At 40.6% G+C, this 21,776-nt stretch overlaps 2 protein-coding genes and 1 long non-coding RNA gene across 5 annotated transcripts; 1 reads left to right on the top strand and 2 right to left on the bottom strand.

The window, feature by feature from the left end:
- Positions 1-289: 289 nt before the first annotated feature.
- Positions 290-3,489, bottom strand: LOC136266047 (protein NLRC5-like). Its single transcript, XM_066061006.1, has 5 exons — positions 3,416-3,489; positions 3,226-3,351; positions 2,837-3,097; positions 2,723-2,788; positions 290-2,669 (listed from the first exon to the last, which is right to left on the bottom strand). Exons 2-5 carry the CDS (start codon positions 3,275-3,277, stop codon positions 409-411), a joined length of 2,640 nt encoding a protein of 879 aa, XP_065917078.1. The 5' UTR covers positions 3,278-3,351; positions 3,416-3,489; the 3' UTR covers positions 290-408.
- A 12,525-nt stretch (positions 3,490-16,014) lies between these two features.
- Positions 16,015-19,357, top strand: LOC136266048 (uncharacterized). 3 transcript variants are annotated; one of them, XR_010705885.1, is made up of 9 exons: positions 16,017-16,571; positions 17,878-17,916; positions 17,973-18,057; positions 18,136-18,389; positions 18,471-18,564; positions 18,648-18,852; positions 18,904-19,012; positions 19,062-19,127; positions 19,180-19,357. It is a non-coding gene; the product is annotated as an uncharacterized lncRNA (long non-coding RNA). The 3 variants fall into 3 exon arrangements; XR_010705883.1 differs by having other exon boundaries at positions 16,015-16,571; positions 17,973-18,389; XR_010705884.1 differs by having other exon boundaries at positions 16,016-16,571; positions 17,878-18,057.
- On the bottom strand, positions 17,286-20,887 carry LOC136266044 (protein NLRC5-like). The gene is made up of 5 exons (XM_066061005.1): positions 20,813-20,887; positions 20,623-20,748; positions 19,837-20,097; positions 19,723-19,788; positions 17,286-19,669 (listed from the first exon to the last, which is right to left on the bottom strand). The coding sequence occupies exons 2-5, from the start codon at positions 20,672-20,674 to the stop codon at positions 17,409-17,411; spliced, it is 2,640 nt and encodes an 879-aa protein (XP_065917077.1). The 5' UTR covers positions 20,675-20,748; positions 20,813-20,887; the 3' UTR covers positions 17,286-17,408.
- Positions 20,888-21,776: the final 889 nt, after the last annotated feature.

Genomic DNA, 21,776 nt, shown 5'->3' with positions numbered 1-21,776 from the left:
ACTCCATGCCATCTCTGAGCAACTGTCATGAGGGAAGCTAGTCTGGTTGAGGTGGTTAACATATTCTAACAAGTCCACACATTCCCATTTCTGCCCACATCCTTTAATGGAAGTGACACAAAATTTTCATTATGGCTATTTCCACCTCATGGATTTGTAAATCTACAAAATTTTCATTATTGTATTAGTGAGTTTGTTTAAGTGTCTTGATCAAGGTTTTCAGCCATAATGTATAATAACCACCCGCCATCATCATTTTAGGAAATGTTTGAAATGACAATCAACTTGGTTTGGTGTTAAATAAAACAATTCTTATCAACTTTTACAATAAAATAACAACACGTGTGTGGTGGGATAATAGTTGTAAAATAGTACAACAAAATAAACTAAACTGAACTACTAAAAGTGTTACCAGAACTCAACTGTTAGCTTCTCTTGTATTCCTTGACTTCTTCTCTTTGTGTTGATTTCTTGTTCTATTGATCTAATCCTGTCCTTAATTGCTGGAGGGTAACTGGGAACATATAGCTCTTGTATCGTATTATTGCCCCTCAGGGCTTGTAAACATCTTGTCATGGCTTCCCCACTAATGGGGTTGCCACTCATCCTCAGCCTCACTAGTGACTTGTTGGTGGTTAGTAATGTAAAGTCATTAGCCACATCATCAGTAATGGGGTTGTGGCTAATGATGAGCTCCTTCAACTTGTTAGTATCCTTCACTGCAGTGAATAGTGTTCTTGCTGCAATGGAGGATAATGAGGTACCGTACATGTTCAGTCCTGTTAGCATAGAGGAGGGATGGGTCAACATGGTGTAGAGCTCTTCACTCTCCCCAATTGTGTGGTTATAACTAATCATCAACCCTTCTACTTTGCAGCTGAGGACAATGTCACTGACGAAGGAGGAGGATGAGTTGGTGAGGTCATTATTGCTCAACAACAAGTTGGTGATAGTGACATCATTGTTAATTAGGTGTTTGTGCAAAATGTGAAGGCCGCGATCTTGGATATAGCAGCTGAACAAGTTGAGCCACACCCACTGCTTGTGGGAAGAGGAGGTGAGGAAGAGTGACACACACTCGAGATCAGTAGCTGATAGTCTAGTGGAGCGAAGATTGATTTCTTTCTTATTGAAGATTTCTGCCTCTTCGATGGATTTACACATTCGATAGTCTAGCGCGTCATGGAAACAGCGGAACAGTCTGAAACATTTTAATTGTTCATGAAGGAATTCACTGGAAATGGCGATGTTGTCGTCTTCACCAGAAAGGAATTTCTTGAAGGAAAATCGTTGTCCCTTGCTGAGTGTGACATAAATGGAGAACATGTTTGCATGAAGATCGCTCCAGAATTGTTCGCGAAGAAGACAATACTCTTCGTCTGGTCGAAGGTCAGTTATAATATAGTTAGCCGCTAGGTATTCCTGTATAGTTAAATGGAGGAAGTTAAATGTCATTGTTTCTCCTGTTAGGCCAAAATGTTGTACAGCCTGTAGCAAGCCAAATCCATTAATAGCCTCAGGGGTAGCTATGACGTCTGGACATGCAGCCTCGATATCTTCATAGGTAAAAACTAATTGGTTGTTATTGAGTGCTTGTAATGCTAACTTGGAAAGTTGTTTAACTATTTTACTGTATGGCTCTGGCAGGTCAGCTAGCTGCTTGATGTTATTTTTGAGTGGACGACCAGATTTGGCAAGATGTCGACAGATGGTGAGACAGATGAAGTGATAGTATATGCTGGAAGAAGCGCTGGGAAGGGGAATACCCATTTTATACAGGAAGAGCAGGATTACTATGTTAAATGGTACTAAACAGAGGCTGCTGATGGTGAGATGATCTTGCAAGTAGCAGGTAAGCTTTTCAATACTTTGTGGTTTTCCCTTTAAAGACTGTTCAATGTAGTGAGATCGTTCTTCCTCTGTGAAACCTAAGATATCAACTTTGATGGTTGCTTGTTGTCGGAGGGATACTGAAGCGTGTGGACGAGATGACACTGCTAATCCACAGAGAGGTAAGATGTTACGATTTATAATCTTGCCAATTAAGCTGTTTTCTCGTAGGTGTTCTGGGAATTCGTCAAAGCCATCGAAAAGGAAAAGCAGATGTTTCCCACCATTTTCAAACAGGTAATCGCTACATGCAGCCGCAATTTCTTTAGCTCTCCTATCTCCCTCACAGAATGACAGAAGAAGGTCACTGATTGATGTAGCTTGTTGAACAATGGGGTCACGTAGACAGACTAACAGTAACAGTGTAAATGTTTGTAACAATTGTTGTTTACCCCACCTGTAAGCTATTTCACGTAACAATACAGACTTGCCAATGCCTGGTGCACCCTCAATCATAATAAATTGTGGTTCTTCCCGTTCTTCTAGGAGGGCTAAAATCTTTGTCACCTCTTTGGTTACTTTGCTAACATGTGGAGCATGGTCATCTAGCTTAGTGTGGACTAACTGTTCAGTAGCTAGTGAAGTGACATCACCTTTGTGGACTAGTTTAGCAACTTCAACAGCTTGGTCCATCCTCTGTTGTCCTTCATGATGGACTAGCAGTAGTGGTATAAAGCTGTGGGGCTGACCTGGTGGCCATGTATCCTTGTCAACCCTGAACCGTGCTTGTGCATTAGTTATGGCCACTCTATTGGACAACAAGGAGACTGCCTCAGCTCCTACAGGACATGCAGACATCAAGGTATATCATGGAATACACTATACACTGCACCTTTAACAGTTAACTTGTCATGATGGACAGGTTGTACCTTGCTAGCTACATCTTCACCAGTCACAACTATAACAATACACTAACTAGCTTGTTACTACTACAATAGTCAGTCACCTTTCTCAGCAGCTTGATCACTGGACACAGCAGGTGACTGGATGACACTTAGGAGCTTATTCCAACTAGCAGAGAGGTCCACTTCAAGCCACTTCTTCAACATGGCATTACAACAAGGAACAGCTTTGTGGTGATTGTCATGTTCTATGATGTCAAGTGTTCCACTGGGTAGACCCAGTTGTGTTCCTATTACTCTCCAAAGAGCAGCGTAGTATGGAGTGATGTGATTGTGGAGGTCCTTCAGCAGTGGAGTACTGGTAGCTGTATGAAAGAATTAGAAATGTAAGCTTGATGGGAAATGATAAAATTCGGATACTGTCACCGCCCACTTCTTCAATTAAACAAAACAAAGACACGACGTTTACAGTGAAGTGTTTTACTACACGTACCATATTCTGTTGTTCTGAACTGTTCTAGTCCCTTTCCGTTACTCTGGTCCATGTGTCAAAGATTACAACAAAGCTGCAATCGTGATTGGCGTTAATGTGGAGAGCGTGGCTTACCACGATCAGTTACTGAACAGAGCACACATGCATATTACAAGTCATGCACCTCATGACAGAATGATTAATCTCTCACCAGTTAATATTCTGTGTGATAGCGCTCCAGTGATGATCACTTGAGAGGTTGCGACACAAACGATACCGCGAGATTTACAAATCTTTCTCTTATTTCAGTGAGATTTCTAACTTTCTAGTTAAACGGTTTCCTTGGATAACTACACCTGAATCAAAAAGCGGGGATTGGTTTTTAATGGCATAGGGCACGTATGGAACAGTCAAAGGGAACTGGATACGTCAAAACGTTCAGTGTACAGGGAGTCCACAAGAGTTGTGGTTGATTGGTATGTTTGAAATAGCCGCTCTTCCATACGTACTATATATGGTATAAATAAGTTGTTTGTATGTGTGTATTTATATGACAGTTATTTCACACCTCACAAACACACACACACTACACACACCAAGAGGTCTGCAACTAGCTTAAAATCTCGTACAACCCTCTTTGAAATCTTGTTGAAATCTCTGATTTTGAAAACTGAAAATCACTGAAAATTGTAAAGTTCCATGTATTTTCCATATTTGCAGCATAACATATGCTACATCCAGCATCCTCACAACTCTTGTGAAGTCTGTAGTGATGAAAATCTAAACTAGAAGAAAGATTCCATGCAGCATTGTAAGTGGGCCAGATTATTTGGGTCACGTTTTGTCGGGTAAAGTGGGTCTTGTACACTTCACTGAATATCTGGGTCTGACCTGAATGAGATCACATGTGACTATAAGTTAACAAGCTTGATTGTATTGGTGGAAATGCAGTTGTAAACACTCAACAAAGCCACGCCCACTATTCAGGGACATGCTTTGCTGTCTGTGTGGGATGTGTAGGGTCACGCCCACTTATCAGAATTGTATCAGCTGTTCTGTTGGCATGCATGGCATCATGGGATCCATGTTGCTAGTGTAGGTAACTAACTTCTGGAAATTCTTAATTGCTGTAGCTGCATGTAGACTTACGTGGACCCACACCCACTTGATAATATGTAGCAACTCACTTCTTGCAGACAATCCTTTCTATGTTTAAAAAAAATAGCTAACTTGTGTACTTTTAATCTAACTCTTGAGGCACGCCTCCATTTCATTTGAACCGGGTCAGATCCGGGTCCCATCCAGATTACTATTCAGGTCAGTGGGTTAACCATGTCAACAGTACTGACCCACTTACAACACTGATTCTGTGCATTACGTATCACATGATGATACTGTTCTGAATATCATGAAATCTTGCCACAAATTGCTTGAAATCTTGTCAAATCGCAAAGATTTGAATTCTCATACAGGATTTAAGTTGCAGATCCCCTCACACAAACATACATACACACACACAAACATACATACACACACACATGAAGTAGTTCTAAAGTTGTTAAAGGAACAGTATGCCAAGCCTTACAAGTGTTAACTTTCCATCCCATAAAATGTGTTCATGGCGTTGTTGTGTTTTATTACATATGTCACTAAATGGCAATCTTGTAGTGATCTTCTGACAGGTAACCAAGGCGATGGTAATAGTTTTTGCTCTGTCTGAATTGCAAGCATCAGGCTATAGCAGCTAGCACTGCCTCCTCACCACACTATTACTACCCTTACCACCCACACAACAATACTAATGAGTTGTGCCGCCACCAAACATGGGCTACTATAATAATCAATTGTCAAAACACTACACATACCAATTACACAATCAATCAATCAATCATTAGTTACATGTATACAAAACAGAGTGGGGGCTTAGCACTAATAATAATAATGTCATATAAAGATTTGGAACTGTCTAGCCCCAGGCAACCCACTGGAAAAAATCTGGTAGGCTTTTTTTTTTTTGCCTACCAGGAAAAACCAAAAACATGCTACACTTGTGTATGCGTAAAAAAATCAAATATCCACAACTGCCTGCTGCTCTACTGCCAGCAACTACCTACAGAAATGGTGAAGAAAAACCAACTTAAACAACCTCACAGGTAGGATGGATGGGTAACCCACTTGCACAAGCACATGATGTAGAGTGACTTATTAACACATTACCAACCTCCAGAATAGCTTTTACAATAGGTGATATCACTGGTGAGGATAATCCCTCCACTGAATGCACCCAAGCCAGGGTATTGCATGCCTCTTTCGTTGAAGCCTTTGAACCCACTGTGTCACCTGTGTACTGCAGGTAGAGTGCCACCTGACAATCAGTTGCTGGTAACACAGACATTCGATGACATTGAGCCCAGGATTTCCACCTCTTAAAAGCTGCCAGGTATTTGTTCACCGCCGAGTTTGCACGGTTATGCAGGACTGTGCTTGGCAGCCTTCTTGCCAGCTCCTGGAGCTCTGGGTCCTGGCAACCACTTAGTGCTGCCCACTTTCCTTGTGAAAATATGTCTATAGGAGGGAAAGATAAAAGATGTCTTACTCGCACTGAACATACTCAGCCTATACCAAGTGCCAAAAAAATATGAATAACCTTACCAACCCTCGGGCTAGCTGCTATGACCCTTTTTGGCCTACCCCATTGCTCCAGACTGTGACCCTCCTTAGGTCATATATACCAGTCGACTGGACTGTGACATCCTCAGGTTGTACATATAACAGTCCCCAAACCCTAGGGCATGCCTACCCAACTTCCAGACTGTCATCACCCTAAAGTCACACACACATACACACATTTTAGGTCTTCACTAAATTAGGTTACCTAACTACGTCTACTGGTACTCAGTTGAAATTTATATGCAAAGCACAAACTGGAGTACTTGGTATGCCCTTAAATAAACTGGCACCGGACCTGCCAGGACAAACAGTGCTTCCACCCTGGTAAGCTCGCGAATTTCCTTAACAGCACTTGCACAACAATGGCCTAAAGGGGGCTGAGACCCAGTTGGGTATAATCAAGGTAGCCATGTCCTTGGTGGCATGTTTGAGCATGCGAGGTATTAAGAATAAAGGAGGACAACACAAATTGTTGTCGCAGCCCCAATCGCATGTAAAGGCATCGATGGCTTCCACACCTGGGCACCAGTAATGGGAATTAAAACGTGGGGTTTGATTGCTACACCAGTCAGCGAACCTATCAATTGTGTGTGGACCCCACACAGAGTCTAGTTCCCTGAGTACCACCGGATTTAGCATCCAGTTGTCATAATCCACTATCCTGCTAATGTAATCTGCAACCTCATTGTGTTTCCTAGGGATCCATTCAGGCTCCAGACAAATTCTGACCCTCACAGAAGTGTCACAAATACCAAAGGCCTCTTGTTGCAGTAATGGCTTTTTACTTCAATTCAAAACTGTTCTCACTACATTCTGGTTGTCAGTGAACCACCAGACCCTTGCATTTTGCTACTGGTGGCCAAATGATTCCAGCACCAGTCTAACTGCTTTGAGCTCTTGCCAGGTTGAACTTTGATGGGCCTCTTCCTCAGTCCATTGCCCATGGACAGGACCTTTAGCCAAGTCTTCTGTGGTCAGAGTTGTATACTCTGATGTTAGTGATACAGGATATGGTGGGTATGCAGTGGAACATGGGAGCAAATAGCTAATTGAACTAGCTGATTTGAGATAGCCAGAACTGTAACTCATTTTTGGCCTCAGCAGACAGCTGAAGTCAGGCACATCATGCTTGTCTGGAGATCAAGACCCCATACAGGCTACGTGTCATCAGACGGGCCACTGAGCCCAAGGCCTTTGACATTGAAATTATTCTGCCTTTTACACTTGCCAAACTCTGGCAGGTACAAGTAGCCTCTCCACTAGTGACTGCAACAGCTCACAAGTATCAGTTAATTTTGTTTCTGGGATAGCCAGTTTTCCAATCTCAAGATCTAGCTCAAAGCCCAGCCAGATTAACTGGTCCCCACTGTGATTTGCCTCATATAAAGCTGAAAAGCCGTCCATCTGTTTGTCTGTCATGCATTCCATGACATCCAACGATTATCTTGTACCTTCTTTTTACCTGACCTTTTTGATAACAACTTTTTTTGGCTACAATTTTTTTTGCTGTTTCAACGACCTTTTTTCTATTACATTACATTTTTGATTATTGTGAGTGTTCAGTCCCCTGATCAAATCCTTGTGAATACAGTGATCAGTCCCCTGATCAAATCCTTGTGAATACAGTGTTTAGTCTCCTGATCAAATCCTTGTGAATACAGTGTTCAGTCTCCTGATCAAATCCTTGTGAATACATGCAGTGTTCAGTCCCCTGATCAAATCCTTGTGAATACAGTGTTCAGTCTCCTGATCAAATCCTTGTGAATACATGCAGTGTTCAGTCTCCTGATCAAATCCTTGTGAATACAGTGTTCAGTCCCCTGATCAAATCCTTGTGAATACAGTGTTCAGTCTCCTGATCAAATCCTTGTGAATACAGTGTTCAGTCCCCTGATCAAATCCTTGTGAATACAGTGTTCAGTCCCCTGATCAAATCCTTGTGAATACAGTGTTCAGTCTCCTGATCAAATCCTTGTGAATACAGTGTTCAGTCTCCTGATCAAATCCTTGTGAATACAGTGTTCAGTCCCCTGATCAAATCCTTGTGAATACAGTGTTCAGTCCCCTGATCAAATCCTTGTGAATACAGTGTTCAGTCCCCTGATCAAATCCTTGTGAATACAGTGTTCAGTCTCCTGATCAAATCCTTGTGAAATCCTTGTGAAAACATTGTGTTTTCACCTGACCTTATTGATGACAACTTTGTTTTTTTTTTTTGCTTCAACAATCTTTTTTGTTACATTACATTTTTCGGTTACACTTTTTGTCTGGTACATGTAATGTGTTCTTTACTGCACGTTATGCCATACCATTATTCTCTCACGGGTACCTGCTTACCTGTTTCAACTTTGTTTTTATATTTCAAGTGTTTTGTACTTGCAATCAGTACAACTTGTACTTGACTAAGAAAGGTGTTGAGGTGATGATCGAGTGTTGTTTTAAATATACATGTGGGCTAACATATATGAATTAATTGCTTCAGTGCTTTGGCCCATTTTTTTGTTTCACCTTATTGTCAGCTAGGTTAAGTAATTGTGAGGTCTCAAGTTCCAGTTTGTCAGGTAATCCATAGTAGGATGCAACACATTTTGCTGTCAGACCATCAGTACTGGCCACTGTAAAGCTTTAATAAGAATAAGATATCATTCAGTCACTATCACCTTACTTGAATGTATAACATGTAAAACTCCTGCACCATAGGACAGGTACCAGTGCTGTAGGGCAGTGTATACTGATGCTACATGCTACATCATGTACAAATTCATTTCTTTTTGTAGTCAGTAAATCAAATGTCATTTAGATTCTGAAATGGTGCCATTACATGTATAGCCTGTATGACAGTTACTGCTGGTGTTGGGCAGTGTTGAAAAATAGCAAACGGTATACCTTCCATGAAGTATCACGGTATTACTTATTAATGTAAAAGCCATTAGTATTAAAGTAACTGCCATTTACCTCAACAAAAGCACCAAATACCCATGGTAGCTCAGCAAACCTCAGGTACAAGCTACCACAAACAAACTTGTTTACATTGTTTGGTTAGCTGACTACATCAGCACCTGCCTACAAACATGGGATGGTATATTTAGCGGAAATGGTGGAATTGGCGGAACCAGCAGAATCATCATTTACGGATTATGGACAGCCTTAGAGCACTCACTTCCAGTTAGCTACTCACTGTAACATGTTATGAATACAGCTACATACCATAATCTGTAAACAATGATTCTGCTGTTTCCGTCAATTCCGCTGTTTCCGCCATTTCGCTAAATATACCATCCCCTCATTGTCACATGTCTGGTTACCTTCTTAAATATCACAGATTACTATAACAATACCGGTATATCGCCCAGCTCTAGTTACTACTAACACTGCATTTATAGTTCGTACCTTTGTGGTAAACATGTGGGAAAATACAAGGCTTAGCTGAGCTGCACACAGCTTATGTTCTCTAACAGTGACATCACCTATATATGTGACTGGATTTTGGAAAATCACCCTTGTGGGCGCATTGTTGATTCAGAGAAAAACGTATTTTAATAATTTACAGCTTTGTTACTCACCAGCCTTGGCAGCCACACGTTTTGATTTTTCAGCAAAGATGGAGCAATTCACAACCTTTAAGAGCAGCTAGTGGCCAAGGTAATCCCTGTAGAGTTTCCCGCCATTTTAGATAGGTTTTTTCACCAGTGTTGCTGTATCACGAGTCTTCAAAAAGAGGTGGGGGGTGACGGGGAGGGAAAGAGATAGACTACAAAATGGACGAGAATGGTAAATGAAGGCACCAGACCACAAAACAGCCCGTCAGAGGAAGGGAATAGACTGAAATCTCACAAAACAGACATAAATCACACATCCAGCTCCCTGCTCGTTAGTCCAGAGTGCATGAACCCCCCAAAGCACTTCCCTGTTGTTCACAGACCTGTACAGATGCCTGGGGTGGTTATACAGGCCGCCAGAGAATGCGGGTCCACCAAAAGCAGACTCGACAAGTTGAAAGTGAGTTTGATATGGAAATTGTTAGCCTGATAGTGCAGCAACTTCATGCTGGTGTTATCTCACTTTTGCCTTTTGCACCCATATGGTTGATTTTGCAAAATCTGGTCACATATATATACATGAATGGCACTGATTGGCTCCCATTGGTTAGTTAATGTAAAGATGGCTCTTCACATAGGCTTTAGCACGTCACATACACGTTATGACAAATGTTGCACTGTGAGGCAAGCACCAATGCTACAGTGGTATTTGCAAATGTATGTCTTTTTTCAGCATTTTAAAGGATTTTACATATAATTATTATTGTGTGCATAGTAGGCAACGCGTTACTTATGTAGCACGTTATGTAATATTATTACTTTTGTGGTAACTAAGTAATATAATGAAATACGCTATAAAAACAGGTAATATAACTCAAATTACTTTACTTACAAATGTAACACGTTACCTAAGTAATGTAGTAACTGTAACGTAAACTTAGTGTAAAGTGTACGACTCATTGTAAACAGTCCTGCACCGTAAGGCAGGTACCAGTGCTAGTTGACTATAAAGCCAGCCAGAGCCAGGTCTTGCTAAACCTGATCACTTTCCTTCCTAGCCGTATCCTTACCTTTTGTAGCCACTATACCATCATCAGATATAGGACTGCTCTCAAACCTTGTGTCCTCCAGTATCTAATGAGGGTCCTCAGTAATTTTGTAAATGCATAACATGCGAGGATAAGCAAATGGCAGGACTGTATAGGGATGCCCTCTGGTACGTCCCCAGGTAGGATTGATGAGGCTGAAATATATCAACATGATGATATCCTGACTTCAGGTCAAACTTTTTTAGGAGATCATTCTTGCTGAACATCAGCATAGCAGTACTCAGGTCTTCGTACTTGAAATGATCTTTACGTAAAAAATTGATTTAGGTGTCTAAGATTAAGCACCAGCCTACACTATCCTTCCTGGTTTGAAACAACAGACAAGGGGCTACAAATGAGGGGCTTCTTAGTAACCTCGTGTGCACATCTATTAAACACCATAGTTCCTGGACACTCTCCATAACAAATTATGGTGATCTAGGGCAGATTTGTGATTAGGCTGCTTCATGAACTTAAGGGGTAATCTGTAGCCATTTTGAATCCAATCAACTATTGGGGCAGGAGCATACAAGACCTCTACCATAATACAAGGTTCTCCCTTAGACATCAACTATTTGGTAGTCAGTCCTACGTACCCTCTTCAACCTCCCATTGTATAGTAGTGAGCTCTAAGTTATTGCCTTCCCCTAGGGAATTCCCCTGCACTGTTTCACTCTCAGCTGTACCTAAGATAGTCAAGTATTCTGGAACATTAGTGTGAGCAGGTAAAGTACCCTCTGTGTCATTACTGACTGTCTACCAGTGCACTATCAGCAAACACTTGCTACTTTGTACTATCAGCACTTGAAACCTTATGACTGAGCATTTGCTCTCTAGAATTATCAACACTTTGAGTACCAAGTGAGCTCTGGACTGACCACTCATTCTTTGTATCACCATCAACAGGTGACACCTCTGGCAAGTCAAAATTGCTGACCTTTGTGACCAGGGGTAAGACATGACATCACAATAATTACATGATGTATGCATACTGTACATTTTGCCATAGAGTTTAGTTCCAATAAACTGTGAAGTTTAGCGCTATATTTATTGTCAGAAATAGTAAGTCACTAGTTTAGAAGTTGTTTCAAGTACTTAGCCCCACCTAACCCCAGCAAAACTACTGTGATATTTGCAATAGCGCGTTATTTAGAACATAAATGCTAACCTTATTTTTGGGTACTGTATCATTGTTTGCTGTATTTTTAATCAGTAGTAGTAAATTCAATCGACTTCAGCATCTACAATTTTGCAAGAAGCTGGCTGGCACATTAAGTTTTCCATCATGTAATTATCAATTCACTTACGTAAGATCGTACACACTATGACATCATGACCTACCCCCCCTGCTTTGTGACAGCCACCCCACTTGGGCCATTTACAACCCACACACCACCATTTTTGTCACTTCAATACAATATTAGGGTCATCACACACACCAGCACTGACTACTGGCTGACTATAAAAGGATATGGTTGATGGTTCTTTCAGCATGAAGCTGCCAGGTGGCCCCATTCTAAGCTGGTATAACATGGGCCAATTTTCCTTGGTTTGGGTGGGATCCTGCCTGCCTGCCTTCCTGACCACAGTCACAAGGCTAGAGGCCTAACAAAGCAGTGCATGGCCACCATTTTAAAGCTTGTCGCTTGGCCAGTTGTTATAAAGCTTCTCGTTTTGTGGCCAGCTTGTTGCTTCTTAGTATTAGCTAGTAAACAAGCCTTGGACAGTTGCTAACACTACACTAAACTGGCCACTGAGTTGGCGGCACATACAAACATGCTGAAAAGTACTTTACCTAGCGTTATTCTGTACTTCTTTTGTCAGTGCTGGTAACGAGCTGCTTTCTAAATAGGTTAGATACCCACTGTCGTTTTTTAGTAGGTTGAAACCCTCATGCTTGATTTGGCACCTTGGCGGGCATTAATTAGTGACCAAACCGCGCCCTCGGGTTGTCAACCTACTAAAAAACCTCCAGTGGATATCTAACATACACTTATAATCCTAGCACAATGAAAATAGCACACTCCCTGACTGACTCGAGGTACTCTAATATAGACAGTATGCTATAACCAAAAACCAAACAAACTGGTATATTAATTTTAAAATGAGTAGGGATCCAAGCAGTTAAAAAGTAGTGAAACAAGAGATGAATGATGGTGTTACAGCATAATCCCTGCTTTGGCATTGGTGACCGTCTCAGTGAAAACCTGTCTATTTCGCACAAGCTTGCGTATTGAGAAAAATGAAATTTGAAAAAAATAGGTGAAATTACTCGTGTTACAAAGAACATTTTATGCAAGTTTTAACCGATCCATTACTCAGGAAAGGACGTGTTAAATCAACTAAACCTATATACCATCTTATTCGCCTACTCATGGGGAGTTGAAAATCTTTGCTTCAAGTGACTGCAGGGCTAAAACTATACCTTGACTGATCTGCCAATCCATGGTGAACACTGTAAGTCAAATCCTAACTTTGTAGACTAATCCAAACGGAAGTTATGGCTGCTAATGTAAGCATCTGTAGTTATTTTTAGTATAGTCACTACAAATCGATTTCCTTGCTTTTCCTACTTTCTAGCGCTGTAATTCCAAAACTATTCACCATAATCGACTGAAATTTTGGCGAACCATTCCTTGGACAATGCAGATAATGATGAGAAAGTAAAAATAAATTCAGAAGTTGTGCAAACTAGACGGGTTTTCACTGAGATGGTCATTTAATTTATTAATTTGAACAGAATGATTATTATAACATGCCAAAGTAGGAATTTTCCCACCAAGCTATGCTGTAATACCATCATTCATCTCTTGTTTCACTAGTTTTTATCACTTGGATTCCTTTAAATTAATGATTTTTAATATAGTATAAAATAACAGACTGTATGTTACCTGAAGGATCTTAGATAACAAGACTCAACCATGACATATGTAATAGCCAGAGTTGGGGTTGTTACACTAAAAATGTAACTAGTTACATATTACTCATTACTTAGTGCGCTACAGTTACATATTACTTACTGAAAAAAGTAACTAGTTACATATTACTGGCTACTCTGAGGCCTGTAACTAGTAATATTATTATATATTACATTTGTTCGTTACAAACTATAAAGTAAGTCCAACCTTCTAAATACAAGCTACCAGCCTACATACAAGTGACATGAGAGAGAGACACGTGTTTCTCTGGTGTAGTTCAGCCACAAATACATACTTTGTTGTTGTATCTTGGCCTCAAGGGCACTCCCCATACACTATCATTCTTTGTCCATGCCTATAATGCTATCTCCAGTCTTGTCTGGACCCAACTCAATCACGTAAATGGTTGTTACATTCATTACAATTTCTGGATGTAACATATTACTCGCTACTTTGTCATGTAACGCGTTATATTGCTCATTACTGTAAAAGTAATATTATTACATAACACATTACCCCCAACTCTAGTAATAACCATCAGTCCAGTGGTCCACTTCACTAAATAGTAACAGCCATTGGTACTTGTTTTGTTGAGGTAAATGGTTATTACTGTAATACTGCGATATTTGTAATCGTCTCTGTGAAAACCCACACAACTTACTTTTTTATTTTCTCAGTATTATCTGCAATATTTAAAGAGTGGATCACCAAAGTTTCAACCTTCTGTGGTGAGTAGTTTTGGAATTAAGGTGTGAATTATAATAGCAGGTTAATACAGTCAGTTATACATGGGATGGTAATGCATCTTGCTAACAAATTAAATAACAATAATACTATCTTACAGAACAAAGGACAAGACATGCCCCATAAGTGCTAATCACACCCTACCTAACCCCCACAACAGAATTACCATGGTAACACAATGTCCAGTTTAAATCATGGTCAACAAAGTAGTGGGACAAGTGATTGATCACTCGTTATTATGCACTCTCAGCATTCGGACTAGCCATTCTTCCATGTCGGAGTTTACATGCACAACATACAATAACACAACATACAATAACACAACATACAATAACACAACATACAATAACACAGCTGCACACATAAAAACATGATACATGACATAACTACAACAGCAACAACAACAACAATACAATTAAAACAAACAATAACATACATAATTATTACAAGAGGAAAGTTCTACAAAATTTACAGTATTTAACCAGCAATCAAAAAAATCAAATAAATAATAGTTCACAAAAACATTTGATCTAGACTCTGTCAAATCAGCCGGAAGACTGTTCCACCACACAGTTGCCTTTCCTCTAAAAAAACTTCTTTGAACAAGATAACTTGTAGTGATAAATACTGGCAAAGCCACACCCCTGAAGCTAGGTGAAGCAATATCGATGGTAATACCCAAAAGCTGATCAAGAAAGGTGTGCTTAGCTTGCAATAGATTTTCTGTGGAATTTGAGTAACATAAATTATTTGAGATACACTGCCACATCAAGATATTGCTGAGGAATTGTTGTGGAAACTTTTATAAAGATTATGAGCCCATTACTAGCTGGTGAGGAAATCATATGAACACATTTTGTTTGTTTAAATAACAAGGATGTATTTCAAATTTACAGGTGCAAACAGAAAATGTTTCGAAATGTGGTGAAATGAACTGTTATTGAGCTCTTAATTCTAATGGAGTACAAGCACAATCCAATAATATAATATCTATGGCTTCATCTACCCTGTCTCATAACTTGAGTGAACAATTTCATCATAATTTGTCACTTAGCCACTCTATATACTACTAGTCTGGGCAAAGTTACTAAAGCATGAAATTCAATTGTATGTTTTGTGCCATTGTGGCTATGTCATTTGGTCTGGAGCTCTTCATTACAATACTTGTCCATTTTGTGCTGCAGGCACTTCCCACCCCACTATCCCACCCCTTTGAACTGATGATTTCCAAAGTACAGTTAGTTAACTTCAATCACATAATAGCTACCTACTGGTTTATGCATTGTATAGTCACCAGAAAGTGTTTGATTTCTTTTATTCATAAGAAGAAAAGCTAAATTAAGATGAAATAAGCAAGTTGATCAGTAAAGAAAATGAAGGGGATAGCTTCAGGGTAGTTAGCTAACTGGAGCTGAGGTAACCTGGGAATATAGCTAATGCCACCACATTAATACATGCAAGTTATTCCAACACAATGACAAAACACTCTAATAGAACGCTCACATATTACACGGTGGTTACTTATGAAACACTCTAATAGAACGTTCACATGAAATGAGCAATAGATTCATTAAGTATACAGTTCTCACCTGGTTCCTCCCGGGCCCCTCTAGCGATGTACTACTGAACCAACTCATTGTGGTTACTTGTAGCCAGCTCAACACTTGCCTTCAGGGCAGGCAAGGTATAATCGTTTATGTGATAGTCCGCGGCAGCTTGCTCGTGAAGATAAACAGAAAAAAGCGATGCAGCTACACCAGCGTTAAAGTCTTATATAAGGACAATTAAGCGCACATAGCGCTTATTGTAAAAGGGCGGGATAGTTGTTACCTTCCAGCTGCTTTTTAGTCGTTTAGTGCTAGGATGTGTAAAGTTGACAGTTGAAATTGTGTTGAGTCGGTAGAATAGACTAGGCTAGCTCAGTTTTGGTTGAAAGCTAGTAACAAGGCCAGTAAGAATAAAGCTTTCCAATAGGTGCTATTTTAGAAAGCTTTTTGGTTGGAACTTTTTCAAAATTTAGTTGAAGCCGCTGACAGCTGACCCCCTGGCGCAGTAAGGCTGAAGTAGCTATGGCTTTAGCTTACGAAACTGACCTAGAAAACTAAATTAGGATGCTAACCAACTGTTGTATTCTCAGCTATGGTTGTTTTATTGCTAGTGCCTAGCAGAATGCCTTGTTACTAGCTAGCTGGCCACTGAGTAGTTAGAGTAATAACTTAGGCTACTAGCTAGGTCTATTAGCTAGTCATGATAGTGTATTACTAGTTGAATACTAATTTGTTACCTAGTTAGTTAGTGTAGCTTAATAGTCAGTTAGTTTACTGACCTGTTAGCTAGTTAGTGTATTAGGTAGGCTATTATGTTGTTGGTTGGTGTTGTTGTTAACCTGCAGATGGAGCAGCCATAAAGTGAGTGATAAATTGTGTAGTGTAGACTCAGAGGTGGAGACTGAGCACTGTTTTGGAAAATGTTTGCTTTCCGGGGAAAAAAAATTGCAGCTCTGGCTTTGTTGTCCACTAAAAATTGTTGACTTTTTCTGAGAATTAACTGCTAAACCACTTTGTGAGCTAACAACCTTTTTTTTGTAAATTTTAGGTTTTCACTGTAAATGCTAAATATCCGGAGAACTGCACAACTGAATCCTTTTCGCATAAAAATCCTAATTTGCATTTTTCTTGTTTACCCTTAATATCCGGGAATCACTTCAGCCGGTGCATGAAGTGATGCTAGTAAAGTATTAAAATGGCTGACCTCCAAGCTGTGTAGCTAACTGACCAATCTAGCTATGGCTGGAGTTGGTGTAGTGTTGCCTAAACTGCAGCAGCCGGCTCCATTCTGCTCTACTCCATCTCTGAGCAACTGTCATGAGGGAAGCTAGTCTGGTTGAGGTGGTTAACATATTCTAACAAGTCCACACATTCCCATTTCTGCCCACATCCTTTAATGGAAGTGACACAAAATTTTCATTATGGCTATTTCCACCTCATGGATTTGTAAATCTACAAAATTTTCATTATTGTATTAGTGAGTTTGTTGAAGTGTCTTGCTCGAGGTTTTCAGCCATAATGAATAATAACCACCCGCCACCATCATTTTAGGAAATGTTTGAAATGACAATCAACTTGGTTTGGTATTAAATAAAACAATTCTTATCAACTTTTACAATAAAATAACAACACGTGTGTGGCGGGATAATAGTTGTAAAATAGTACAACAACATAAACTAAACTGAACTACTAAAAGTGTTACAAGAACTCAACTGTTAGCTCCTCTTGTATTCCTTGACTTCTTCTCTTTGTGTTGATTTCTTGTTCTATTGATCTAATCTTGTCCTCAATTGCTGGAGGGTACCTGGGAACATATAGCACTTGTATCGTATTATTGCCTCTCAGGGCATGTAAACTTCTTGTCATGGCTTCCCCACTAATGGGGTTGCCCCTCATCACCAGCCTCACTAGTGACTTGTTGGTGGTTAGTAATGTAAAGTCCTCAGCCACATCATCAGTAATGGCGTTGTTGTAGATGTAGAGCACCTTCAACTTGTTAGTATCCTTCACTGCAGTGAATAGTGTTCTTGCTGCAATGGAAGATAATGAGGTATTGTACATGTACAGTTCTGTTAGCATAGAGGAGGGATGGGTCAACATGGTGTAGAGCTCTTCACTCTCCCCAATTGTGTGGTTACTACTAATCCACAACACTTCTACTTTGCAGCTGAGGACAATGTCACTGACGAAGGATGAGGATGAGTTGGTGAGGCCATTATTGTTCAACAACAAGTTGGTGATGATGACGTCATTGTTAATTAGGTGTTTGTGCAAAATGTGAAGGCCGCGATCTTGGATATAGCAGCTGGTCAAGTTGAGCCACACCCACTGCTTGTGGGAAGAGGAGGTGACGAAGAGTGACACACACTCGAGATCAGTAGCTGATAGGCTAGTGGAGCGAAGATTGATTTCTTTCTCATTGAAGATTTCTGCCTCTTCGATGGATTTACACATTCGATAGTCTAGCGCGTCATGGAAACAGCGGAACAGTCTGAAACATTTTAATTGTCCACGAAGAAATTCTCTGGAAATGGCGATCTTGCCGTCTCCACCAGAAAGGAATTTCTTGAAGGAAGATCGTTGTCCCTTGCTGAGTGTGACATAAATGGAGAACATGTTCGCATGAAGATCGCTCCAGAATTGCTCGCGAAGAAGACGAAACTCTTCGTCTGGTCGAAGGTCAGTTATAATATAGTTAGCCGCTAGGTATTCCTGTATAGTTAAATGGAGGAAGTTAAATGTCGTTGTTTCTCCTGTTAGGCCGAAATGTTGTACAGCTTGTAGCAAGCCAAACCCATTAATAGCCTCAGGGGTAGCTATGACGTCTGGACATGCAGCCTCGATCTCTTCATAGGTAAAAACTAGTTGGTTGTCATTGAGTGCTTGTAATGCTAACTTGGAAAGTTGTTTAACTATTTTACTGTATGGCTCTGGCAGGTCAGCTAACTGCTTGATGTTATTTTGGAGTGGACGACCAGATTTGGCAAGATGTCGACAGATTGTGAGACAGATGAAGTGATGGTATATAGTAGAAGAATTGCTGGGAAGGGGAATACCCATTTCATACAGGAAAAGCAAGATTGCTATGTTAAATGGCACTAAACAGAGGCTGCTGATGGTGAGATGATCTTGCAAGTAGCGGGTAAGCTTTTCAATACTTTGTGGTTGTCCCTTTAAAGACTGTTCAATGTAGTGAGATCGGTCTTCCTTCGTGAAACCCAAAATGTGTACTTTGATGGTTGCTTGTTTTCGGAGGGACACTGAGGCATGTGGACGAGATGACACCACTAATCCACAGAGAGGTAGAATGTTACGATTTATAATCTCACCAATTAAGCTGTTTTCTCGTAGATGTTCAGGGAATTCATCAAAGCCATCGAAAAGGAAAAGCAGACATTTTCCACCATTTTCAAACAGGTAATCACTACATGCAGCTGCAATTTCTTTAGCTCTCCTGTCTCCCTTGCAGAATGACAGAAGAAGGTCACTGATTGATGTAGCTTGTTGAACAATGGGGTCACGTAGACAGACTAATAGTAATAGTGTGAATGTTTGTAACAATTGTTGTTTACCCCACCTGTAAGCTATTTCACGTAACAATACAGACTTGCCAATGCCTGGTGCACCCTCGATCATAATAAATTGTGGTTCTTCCCGTTCTTCTAGGGGGGCTAAAATCTTTGTCACCTCTTTGGTCACTTTGCTAACATGTTGAGCATGGTCATCTAGCTTAGTGTGGACTAACTGTTCAGTAGCTAGTGAAGTGACATCACCTTTGTGGACTAGTTTAGCAACTTCAACAGCTTGGTCCATCCTCTGTTGTCCTTCATGATGGACCAGCAGTAATGGTGTAAAGCTGTGGGGCTGACCTGGTGGCCATGTATCCTTGTCAACCCTGAACCGTGCTTGTGTGTTAGTTGTGGCCACCCTATTAGACAACAAGGAGACTGCCTCAGCTCCTACAGGACATGCAGACATCAAGGTATATCATGGAATACACTATATACTGTACCTTTGACAGTTAACTTGTCATGATGGACAGGCTGTACCTTGCTAACTACATCTTCACCAGTCACAACTATAACAATACACTAACTAGCTTGTTACTACTACAATAGTCAGTCACCTTTCTCAGCAGCTTGATCACTGGACACAGCAGGTGACTGGATGACACTTAGTAGCTTATTCCAACTAGCAGAGGGGTCCACTTCAAGCCACTCCTCCAACACAGCATTACAACAAGCCTCAGCTTTGTGGTAGTTGTCATGTTCTATGATGTCAAGTCTCCCTTTGGGTAGACCCAGTTGTGTTCCTATCACTCTCCAACGAGCAGCGTAGTATGGAGTGATGTGATTGTGGAGGTCCTTCAGCAGTGGAGTACTGGTAGCTGTATGAAAGAATTAGAAATGTAAGCTTGATGGGAAATGATATAACTCGGATACTGTCACCGCCCACTTCTTCAATTAAACAAAACAAAGACACGACGTTTATGCACTTGTCAATTTCATGCCCCACCCCCGGGTGTCCCGACACCCCAGGTGGGGATTTGACATTGCTTCTTGTCCCCATCCCTGGGGCAATTGACAGTTGTCCAATTCACTGACCGATTTTCGGTAGTTGCATTTCTAAACAATAAAATCGCACTTGCTATAATTTTACTATAGCTACAGGGCAGGTTTATTACTAGTTGCATGCATGAAATATGCGCTTAGTCATCCTTGAGGTGTTGTCAAATCCCCTACTATGGGGGTGGGGACATAGTGGGGATTTGACAGCCGATTTTGCCCCAGTAGTGGGGAATTTGACATCACGATTTGTCAAATCCCCTGTATTCCCCCACCCTCTCCGGGGGTGGGGAGGTGGGGCATGAAATTGACAAGTGCATTACAGTGAAGTGTTTTACTACACGTACCATATTCTGTTGTTCTGAACTGTTCTAGTCCCTTTCCGTTACTCTGGTCCATGTGTCAAAGATTACAACAAAGCTGCAATCGTGATTGGCGTTAATGTGGAGGGCGTGGCTTACCACTATCAGTTACTGAACAGAGCACACGTACATATTACAAGTCATGCACCTCATGACAGAATGATTAATCTCTCACCAGTTAATATTTTGTGTGATAGCGCTCCAGTGATGATCACTTGAGAGGTTGCGACACAAACGATACCGCGAGATTTACAAATCTTTCTCTTATTTCAGTGAGATTTCTAACTTTCTAGTTAAACGGTTTCCTTGGATAATCACACCTGAATCAAAAAGCGGGGATTGGCATAGGGCACGTATGGAACAGTCAAAGGGAACTGGATACGTCAAAACGTTCAGTGTACAGGGAGTCCACAAGAGTTGTGGTTGATTGGTATGTTTGAAATAGCCGCTCTTCCAGGATTTTTCAAAGTTGCAGATCCCCTCACACACACACAACATACGTCCACACAGACATGAAGTAGTTCTAAAGTTGTTAAAGGAACAGTATGCCAAGCCTTACAAGTGTTAACTTTCCATCCCATAAAATGTGTTCATGGCATTGTGTTTTATTACATATGTCACAAAATGGCAAACTTGTAGTGATCTTCTGACAGGTAACCAAGGCGATGGTAATAGTATATTTTGCTCTGTCCGAATTGCAAGCATCAGGCTATAGCAGCTAGCACTGCCTCCTCACCACACTATTACTACCCTTACCACCCACACAACAATACTAATGAGTTGTGCCGCCACCAAACATGGGCTACTATAATAATCAATTGTCAAAACACTACACATTATACCAAATACACAATCAATCAATCGCTAGTTACATGTATACAAAACAGAGTGGGGGCTTAGCACTAATAGTAATAATAATAATGGCATATAAAGATTTGGAACTGTCTAGCCCCAGGCAACTCACTGGAAAAAATCTGGTAGGCTTTTTTTTTTTTTGCCTACCAGGAAAAACCAAAAACATGCTACACTTGTGTATGCGTAAAAAAATCAAATATCCACAACTGCCTGCTGCTCTACTGCCAGCAACTACCTACAGAAATGGTGAAGAAAAACCAACTTAAACAACCTCACAGGTGGGA

The sequence above is a fragment of the Dysidea avara genome, chromosome 9 (assembly GCF_963678975.1).
Source record: "Dysidea avara chromosome 9, odDysAvar1.4, whole genome shotgun sequence".
Lineage (NCBI taxonomy): Eukaryota > Metazoa > Porifera > Demospongiae > Dictyoceratida > Dysideidae > Dysidea > Dysidea avara.
This window is presented reverse-complemented; position numbering and strand designations above follow the sequence as displayed.